We start from the raw sequence: 10657 nt of genomic DNA, 5'->3' as shown, positions 1-10657 counted from the left end.
CTTCCCTCAGCCTGTGATGCACAACAGAATAGCACGATGAAAAATGTATTCAGAGTTCTCTGACGTAAGAGTACTGTCTACAAGTATATTTAGGTTAAGTATACATCCGTTACACGTTCCCTGTTAATATATATGTATTCATTGAGCCAAGACGTGCAGCAGGGCCAGAATTTGACGGCCACCCAACCATACAATTTCTACATTTAAGTCTTTGTGAGATTAATGCACTGAAATTCACGTTTAAAACTTGATACATATATTCCAACTGCAAATAAATTTGCTCTTACAAACTTTGAGAGGCTTTGCTCACTTGATATGAACCCAAGTATTACACTGTAAATTTCAGTGCCTTTCTGTTCACCAACTAATACATATTTCTCAGGAAACTATTGTTAATGTGTATCGCTGGAGGTTTCATAAGGAATCATCTAGATTTGATAAGTAATCTCTCTAGCCAGTTTCTGAAAAATCTCTGCTATTTCTTCTCCAAGCAAGTAATAAATCATAACATTCAACCAAAAGGTAGGTTTGATGGGTGAGGGTAGAGCTCATCTAATACTAAGCTCGATATGGCATGTGAAATTCACTCATCAGGGCTAGTTCCTTTCCCTGTGACAATTGGTATCAAACACCTTTTGATATTTATACAGCCTGAGTGTATGAGAAAGAATGAAATTGTCATTGTCACTCATTTTTTCCTCTTCAGGCTGACTGTAGTGGTGGTATCCTTTGAAATTCATTTTTTGTGGACAGCATAATGGCTTTAATATATATAGCCAGGGCAATATCTAAATGAAAAGAGTATGTTTCATTTTGCAGCATGTTATATACATTAGACCAGAGTCACAAGAATGAGTAGGTACCTACTTAAAATGTTTTTGGATGTGCATTTCAAGGAATATTCTCATATAACTATTTTATCAAATGTCTTGTAATCATTAAACAGTCACATCGTCAGATCAAGAAATTATTGGAGAGTTAAATATTAAAAATATCCCTTAATCGATATATCACATACTATCTACAGGTGAATGATGAAAAGTCTGAAATAGAGCAATGTACTGAGTTTTGCAGGTGAATCTCATGACAGATCATTGTAGAGTTGGCAATGGTACATTTTCAAATTTTTAAACTGAAAATTGGGTTGGAAATAAAGTGTTATACAATGACTCATATCCCTTCATCCCCATAGTCTTAGCAATATTAAGCATTAATTCTGTGGGAAACTCAGAACTACTCATCTTAAAACCTGATAAATCTGGTGGTCTGAAATCTAACATGATCTCAGGTACAATTAATCACATTCATTGTTACTGTGACTCAGAAGTCTTCAGAAATATCTCCACTGAAATCAGTGGTGGGGAAGCAAGGCCTGCTAAGCACAAGCTGAACACTTTATTTTGACAGATGAAGGTATTTCTACATGATGCCTGGCAGGATAAGGATACCTAAATTACTCCCTACCTCATTACATCTGACCTACTTGCTAAGGCTGCACATCCACATTATCCTATTGTATCCCATTTCATGAACAGCCAAATTTCAAGCACCCTAGTTCAATGGAGCCCTTGAAGCTGGGGAAAAAATTTAAGAAATCATAAGATTTGATGTAAATGAAACCTTCATCTAAAAATGCTCAATGGTAGAAATATAATAAGGCTATGAGATCCAATCATGTTAGCAGTAACTTATTCTAATTTGCCACTATATTTGTGAATTCATTCATTTTAAACTTTACATGAATGCTAAATTCATTGCAAATTTTCCACCAGACATTTTTACAAAGCCAATGTTTGAATGAAATTCAGCGAGCATCATTTTTACCCTTATCACTACTCTGAAGTGCAACTTAAAAGATTATTTGTCAAGAGGTGATTGATAAAGGGACTTCTTTCGATCTTACTGAATCTGATTTGTTCTTACTTTAATCAATGATGGCCACAAATATTTACACATAAGATAAAATGATCCACAATCGAAATTATACGGTGAATGCTCCCACCTGTGCCACAAATTTAATTTTCATCCATACCATTGGTAGATACTTGACCACAAGATATGTTGAATTGCAGCACTCCCTTGTTTTTCTCTCTGAGAACATGAAGGTTCAAGTCTAATGTGGAAGCAATAAATATTCTCACAATAATGATGTGCAATTTTCCTGAAATTTGAAGGAATTACCCAAAACTATGATAGTCTCCTCAAATATACACTCACAAAAAAGTGCAGAGAAAAAAAGGCATTTTTAGCAACAAATCAAATAGGCATCCATTTTGGCAAACTTTTTATTTCATTTATACTCAATCATTTTGATAGCAGCCCAGTGTATTAAACTTTTTGAATCATTTTAACCCTCATTGACATTCAGTTGGAATATGCTGGTCACAATCATTAATGCACTTATTGCTTGTCTTTATTTGAAGATAAAAGTGCAAGTGATTTTTCCAATGAACCAAGTTTTTTCCTCATCTCCTCTAGAACAGAACCTCTTGTCTCAGCATCAGCAACTAGTGAATTGATCTGTGAAGATATATAATCTAATACTTGTCCCTGTTGCTTTGCAATTTCCATTTCTTCCGCATCATCCTGATCTGTGATGGATAGTGTTCTTCGATAACTTCCAAAGCTGCACTGATTAGCCCATGATTTGTAAGCATTCCTTCTTGACCCCGGTCCTGAGTTCCTACTGTTATGATGCTTCTTTCTCTCCGAGCGAGATGCTATTAAGTCATAAACAGCTTCAAGGAGATGACGAGGCACACGGTTTTCCCGTGGATCATTTGGGCGGAGATGTATGGTCCTGTTATATGGAGCAGATGACACCAGCAGTGCCCTGCGGAGACATGGCCTAATGAACCCAAGAGGAATCAAACATAGAAGTAACCGCGAAAACATTATGCTTTCCATATGTGCAATCAATTCAGCCTGGCGCACCAGTCGGTTCAACCTAGCAGTTTTCTGTAGTCCTTGGATGTCGCTGACAGCAAGTCCAACCAGTAAATTTGTAAGGATTACAGTGACTAGGATCACAAAAGCCAGAAACATGACATGGGAAGTACCCTCGTAGAGAAGCTTATATGAACTATTAAAAAAGATATCCTCATACTCAAGCTCTCCAGACATCATTATGACTGACTTCAGGAGTGAGAGGTATGGCATCTTGAAAGAGGGATACATGGGGAACAAAACACCAAAACCAAGACCAAACCCAATGAGGAGACAACAGTATGCCAGAAGAAACTTGGAAAAATTAATGGACACTGTGGTGAACATCTGAACATACACCCCAAAAGTAGGAAAACGACCAATCAAAACCATGAGATCTGTCCACGTGAAGACAATACCTAAAGCTGCTACATGATGCTGAAAAGTGGCAATGTCACACACATTCGCATGCCCAAATCCATGACTTGCAAAAACACACAAAATGATGAGCCACTGTAACCAGTTTTCCCAGTGTTTTACATATTTGATGAACCCATGAGCAACCTGAAATATCTCTTTAACCATGAACACACTGTTGAACCCCAGTAAAACATATCCCACTATGATGAAGAGAAACTGTATATCCGAGGCAGTCAGCCTATCGCACTCACCTGTAACATTTATTTTAGATGAGTCCGTTCCAGTATCACCAGGCGGTCTGAAGAAAACACCGATTATATAAGTAGTATACAGAGCCACAAAAATAAGGTGAAAAGTGAGACTAACAAGGAAAAACTTTCGGATTCGACGCCATTTGAGAAAGAGGAATATTTCACACAAGGGGTGCTTGAGGAGATGTCGCATCCCTACTTCCACAAATCCCAAAAGCATTCCGCTTTCCACTTGGCGTTCATTACTCCACCCTTTGGGAGCATCTACAGGGGACACCGGTGGTAGGAGGGCACGGAAGTCGATTTTTATCTCACAATCAGCATCCCCTATGTCGTGGTCATGCAAAGTCACTGATGAGTCCAGTCTCTCAATGAAACATGGTAGGGTGTCAGGAGTTCTCCTCACCACAAATGTCAGAGCAGATACACCTCCTTTGGTGCGGGCCATTACATCAGCTCCTGAATTAATGAGCAGTCCCACACAGCTAGAGAACTCATGCAGGGCTGCTAGGTGGAGCGGTGTGTATCCAAAAGCATCTGCACAGTTGACATTAGCACGTCTCATCAGTAGCAACCTCACACAGTCGCTGGACCGGGACTCTTTCACAATAGCACAGTGTAAGGGAGTTCTCCTATCAATGTCGACTGCATTCAGGTCAGCTCTCCTCTCAATTAATAGCTCCAATGTTTCTGTCGACTGGGCTAAAGCTGCTAAATGCAATGGAGTCTGCAGGCGGTGATTGGTGGATTCTATATCAGCCCCTGCATCCAGAAGCAGCCGGGCACAATCGGCATTACCATCCTGGGCCGAAAGATGCAGGGCTGTTGCCTTTGTGGGCCCAAATTGAACCCTCACATCTGCTCCACTCTCCAGGAGTAATTTGATGCAGTCTGAAAATCCAAATGCAGCTGCCACATGTAATGGAGTTTCAGAGTAAACCTGGGGAGTATTTGGGTTCGCTCCAGCTTGAAGGAGCATTTTGACACAATCCTTAGAGTTGACTTGGACTGCATAATAGAGAGCTGTCTTCCCTTCCTGTATCCCAAGATTGACATTCACACCAGTCCTCACTAATAGACCAAGACAATTGGAGGACCCAGAGCATGCAGCACAATGGATTGGTGTGGCTTTATGTGCACAGTCCCATGTGTCAGTCTTTCCTCCATGGTGCAGTAATATGGCCACACTCTCCTCATCTCCAGCACAGCAGGCAAGGTGCATTGGAGTCCTGTTTAAACAATAAGGAGAAGAATAGAGATGTTTTTCAATCTTCAAAACATGATAATTTTCCAGCTCAGAATTCAGTGAAAAATATGGATATTCATTTTATTATTCATTTATATATTCATTCCAATATTCAAGTTATTGAGTTTGGACTATGCTACTTTTTAGGTACACTAAATTTGTCCAGTATCTACTCGATTTAATATTGGAAAATGGAGTTACTTGAATTATTAACTATTTACACTGAAATCTTGAAATTAAAAAAATGGTGGATGCAGTGGGGGACGAATATTCTCTTGCTATTCCCATTGACTCCCATGAAATTAAACCAGAGAAATGGAAATTTGAAAAAATTTTAACTACTTTTGATTCAGAATGTTTCCTGTTTATGACATTTAGAATGACTGTTACTTCCATTAAGATCAAAAGTATTTCCTAATGAATTTTTCAATGCAGTTGTACAAAGGTATTTATTATAATTTTAACAGTGTAATAGTTCAGATAGTTGTCATTTTAGGGTAACCAGTTGGTTACTCTACGACCTCATGGAAGTGGAATGTTTCTTTCTGTTGTCTGCAGTACTGACAAAAATAAAATGTGAAATATAAATGATTCAAATCATAGAGAACTGTCCAGATTTCAGGGCTCATTAATATGAATAATGCGGACTTTCTTTCATAAGAAATATATATTAAAGTATTATTAAATTTTATACCATAATTAACCATTTGGTTTCATTAACATGATTCAACTGTAGTGAAATTACTGCATAGTCATAGAACACTTCGAAAGGATACTTAAGCTTGATAAATGAAAATAATTGAAGGATCCTTTTTTAAATGTCAAATCATGTTTTTGATCACATTTTTTGGTTGTATCAATCACTTTAAACAAGTCTGTTTATCACTTTTAGGAAAGCCTTAGAGTCAATCTGTAGAAATGTTATCTAACCTCACATGCTGTTACCTTTAAATTTCCCTAAATGATGTCTCTCCCTTGTTGTCAAATATGTGTGCATCTTAGCTATAATAATAATTCATTTAACAACTACAGGCAATCCTAATTGTATGTGTTATAATGAAAACAAAACATAAAATGAAATAGAAAGGTAATATAATACAAATACCACAACAATTACTGCCTCCTACAAGAGGAAATAGTTTTTTTCCTAAAACAATTCAATGATTTATTAGAAATGTCAGGGCAAGTACTACAGTCTAATTACTTATTTCTAATTGTAACATCCATGTCAATGGTTCAAAATTCTCATCCTTCACCCTCTAGAATCAACTATGAAAAAGTGGAGAATGCCATGTTCTTCATGTAGGAATGCTAACATTTATCTAATAGGTTTTCTCATTGACTTCATTTTTTCCTTCTTTATTTGACTTCACGGGCCTAAAATATTTATCAGATAGCTCTTTTATGTATTATTTCCATCTTGCTGGATCTCCAGGTCCGATCAATAATTTTCCTACGGTAACTCTGATAATGAGGAAGTTTTCCCTTTTCTTCCTCTTCGACAGTAAATTCATATCCCTGTAGAGTGCCCCCATTTTGTCCCGTTATGGTTTCATCCTCAATGCCCTCACACTACCCTTTCCATCACATATTTTCACCCTCTTAGAGTCTGACTACTTTCTTTATTATAAACTTTCTTACTTCCTTATTTCTATTTCTGTCGTTATGTCCTATCAATTCGTTTTCTCATCTAACTTTTTTATAATTTTTCTATATTCCATGGCTTTCTCTTCCTGGATAATGCGTCTACATTTCACTTTTCCATCACTCCCCATTGCTATTCTTTTAAATTTGATGTTACATTTCAGAAGCATTAAATTATTTTTATAATTTATAGTACCCAGCCAGCCACCATTAAGGTGTGTATTATGATATGTTCCAGTGAAACTATGTAATTTGATGTTGTCATTCCTAAACCTATATCTAACCATGATGCAATCTGATATTTCCCAAAATTTTTAGTCTGCCCACTCTGGGATCTAAAGCCAGGGAAATTATAATTAATCCACATCTCCTGCAAATGTTTGTTGTTTTCTCCTTATAGTCATTTTTTTTCCTCAAGTGTTATCCTCTTCAAGCTTTCCATTCACCTAACACAGAATTCCAGGACCCCCATCATTATCAAGAGTCTCCTTCCAGGAATACTCACAATACAATTCACTTCCACTAACTAGAGCATATGTTACCTACTTCTTCATCGCTATAATTACTGTTTAAATGTAAACATGAATGAGAGTTACATTAATTGGTTCTGCTTTGTATCATTATTAATCTATCACTCACTCCCTCTTTCTTTAATACTCTTTTACTTATCTTTTGTCTAACAACACTGCTGCCCCTTAGCTTTTATTTTCCTCCCCACCCCATATTGATCTGTAACTTAGCTCTCGGGATCATCAAAACATACAAGCTCATTAGCTAGCACATTATGGTTGCATTCCATGGAGAGGTTGAAAACCTTGAAGCAGGGAACAGACTTTATTGCAAAACTGGGAGGGAAGATAAATTTTTGTGTTGAAGCAATATTTTCGGATGAAATTAAGTTAAACTCTTGGAAAACGAACATTAGGTTTAAAATAAACTGCGTGAGATGACGTGACAGTGACTTTTAACGGGGTCATCCGCGAACGCACATTACAATGCAGCAAAGGGTTGTTTTTTGTCCGGGGTGGCCGGCAAATTCTCTACGAAATCACATTTCCTCGGGTTCCCAGCGTGTTCCCGGTTGTTAGAAATCCTGTAGCGTGTGTTGCTGTTTGTCACGGTACTGAATTAGTAGTTTTTTCATGAGATACTTTTGTTTTGAACACGCGTAGTAACAGAGTACCTGTTACAGTTTTCTGCGCCCCACACATTAATGATGGTATCATCACCTCCATCGGAAGGAAAGACAAAGAATTTCACCTGCCATCTCCATCCACGGCGCACGCGCTGATCTTGTGTCGCTCCAGGAGCCTCTGGATGAGCGCCGACCTTCCGCACCAAGCGGAGATGAGGAGGGCCGTCTCGCCGTGCCGGTGGGCCACAGCCTCATCCATTGCTTCGACCAGCACATCTGCCTCGGACGATTCAGCCTCTCCCTGCAGCTCGGCGCCCTCATCAAGCACCACGCCCGCCTCCATTACTGACCAGAGGCCCTCGCCCCCCGGGAGGGCCCGCAGGGCGCTGGCCACCTCGTGGGCCGGCCAGATGTATTTGCACGACTCGACGAGACGAGACGGCCGCCTGCTCTCGAACACCGCCGAGACGCTGGACGCGATGTGGTCGTCGGAAGAGAGCTCCTGGAGCTGGATTCCATTGCTCTCGTGGACGCCGAAATCCTTTTCCGAGTCATCGCTGGCCTCGCTCTCTTTCCAGCTTTTCCTCCAGAAAGGCTTCGGGAGAAAACAAAGGGTTAAATACTAAGACCATATATGAAAGAAGGGGAAACAGTAATCGAGAATGATGGTTCAGACGGAGAGGGGTCGCAAATGGTAAGTTCTAAAAAAAGATGAGTTTTGAATTGACTAACAGACTAACTGCATTTCTGTCTAGCGCAACAAGAAACAACCTTTTAGTAAAATAAAACCTCCAATTGCGGTTACTTTCTCCCTCCCTTTATTCCGTCCAACATAGCTATTCTTTTCCTCTCCTTACCTGGCTTGCCTACCGTCTTCCCCTCTATCACTGTCTACCACATTCCACTTCCCATCGATACGCTGTGACTCCACTTTTCCTGCCTTCTTTGAACTTCTCCCAACCGCCCTCTCTTCTCCCCTATCATGCAAAGTACTTTTCGTTGGTTTTCCATTCTGTCTATTTCGCCACATCTCAAAGGCCACCAATCTACGTCAATCTTGCCTCAACGACCAAGTTCTCACGCCACAAAATCCACGCTCCTGTCCAAAATTTTCGCTAACTTTTTCCTAACAGCCTTAATCAGTGTCCCTTTCATCATCTCTCTCCTTCTTTTAAAGGCTTCTTTGCCAAACGCAATCCCTCTCTTTACATCCCTACTGCTCTGGCCATCACGATAATTTCGTGAAATTAAATGTGTACCTTTTTCAGTTGCTGGACGATTTTCATTGTATGCGGAATAATGAGTGCGTATACAAAATTAGGTTACCTGATAGAATATCGTAAATAATCTTCTCAACTTTGTGGAATGACGTGATATCTATTTTTACTTATTAGACAAATGTTTCAGCATCGGGTAGGTCCATAAAATAACACGCCAGATTTCGCTTTAAACCCTAATCTTCCGCTCTTAACCACCGCCTGCCCTCTCCCCCTTTCACTCCAAAGCAATGCATGTAGGACTTTTCTACAAAGTTATTTCAACTCTATGTTAATATGTGGAACTCCATCAGAAAATTAAAAACTGCGTGGAAAATTAAGATGTTACCACGGTTACGGCTTTCACATTCACTAATGAGTAATCCTATTTGTTCATAAAATCGGTTTTAACGGTAATCTCCACGAGAAGTTAACGTTCACATTAAAAACGGCTGTATTTAACGAGACATTACTATACCGAAACTTTGTGTCTAATTACCTGATGTTGTATCAGCATGATGCCTCAGTAATTAACCCAGAGGTTGGTATGTCATGTGAGGGTAAAGATCACCTCGTACTAAGCCCTATGTATCGTGTGAAATTCTCATGTCCGAAAAATGACGCAGCTTGGGTGAAGCTGAGGGTGCCCGGAAGCGTCACTCAGAATTGAATCCGGACCCTCAAGCAGCCCAACGCTCAACCCTGTCGACTACCACATATGATCACCAAATCTCATCCGACCACAGCGGCACAAACCTATACGAGCCGATGTCATGAGGTGGATGAAACGGTGGGGTAGAGAAATTGGAAAGGAAATGAAATATGCGGAGGGGTGACGCTAAGTTGGAACAAGGATTAAACAAAAAGAAAAGAGATTGGACGAAGCCAGTAGTCTGACAGACCAACCGTAAGTGAGGGTTTCCACCGGGGGGAATTTCCACCCCTAGTTCCCCTAAGGACGAAGGTAACTTTTCGCGACCGTTCGCGGACATGGAGGTCATGAATTTAATCAGCTGTATTAACCTTCGACACTTCTCCCCCTTACTATCCAAACAAATTTGATCCCTAAATGTTCATGTTTTTTACCTATTATGTCAAGAATGAACAATGATTATCGCTCAAAATGAGCAGTGGGTAGTAGCCCGAATAGAATATGAAGTAACTCCAATATCTCGATTTAACAAGCATTGTATGAATATAATTACGGTGTGACGAAGTTCCAAGGGCTCAGTTCTATTTGGACCTCCTTTAGTTATCAATATCATAATCATAAACTGTGACGGGATTTGAACCAATGTCAATAGACTGTTTTAAAATCATCAGATCTCCATGGTAAAGCCCATAAGTCAACCCAGTAGATGTAGTGCGAATCAAGTGATCTTCAATCTACGTGGAGCAACTTCTAACAAATTAGCAAGAGCAATTAATTTTCAAATGAAAAATTGTATGGCCAAAGGTGTCTCACCTGGGAACTAATGTGAGAGGAAATGTGTTGAACCTTCGTGAGAATGAATGCTAAATCAGTTAGTATCACAACACTAGAGAAAATGATCTTTATCTTCATATTTATCTCTTTATTTATCATTTGATGTACCTTTCACTTCACATTTATAATTTTTACGAATGCTAGCTTCATCATCAACCAGTTTTTTTTTAAATTTCGACCTATGGGTAGGTAAATAGATATTTATTTTACTTTTTCCCATCACTTATAACTGCTCATTCTCAATATTGAAAACGAAAGGAAAATGGAAATGCTGGATCATTTTTCGTAATGAGA

General features: G+C 39.2%; 1 protein-coding gene across 1 annotated transcript; it reads right to left on the bottom strand.

The window, feature by feature from the left end:
* Positions 1-2341: 2341 nt before the first annotated feature.
* LOC139700243 (transient receptor potential channel pyrexia-like) lies at positions 2342-7880 on the bottom strand. The gene is made up of 2 exons (XM_071598865.1): positions 7747-7880; positions 2342-4825 (listed from the first exon to the last, which is right to left on the bottom strand). Exons 1-2 carry the CDS (start codon positions 7878-7880, stop codon positions 2401-2403), a joined length of 2559 nt encoding a protein of 852 aa, XP_071454966.1. The 3' UTR covers positions 2342-2400.
* Between the last annotated feature and the right edge of the window lie 2777 nt (positions 7881-10657).

This window comes from Hetaerina americana, unplaced genomic scaffold (assembly GCF_022747635.1).
Source record: "Hetaerina americana unplaced genomic scaffold, ioHetAmer1.1.p SCAF_10, whole genome shotgun sequence".
Classification (NCBI taxonomy): domain Eukaryota; kingdom Metazoa; phylum Arthropoda; class Insecta; order Odonata; family Calopterygidae; genus Hetaerina; species Hetaerina americana.
The sequence above is the reverse complement of the archived record's forward strand: the minus strand, read 5'-3'. Positions and strand labels throughout refer to the sequence as shown.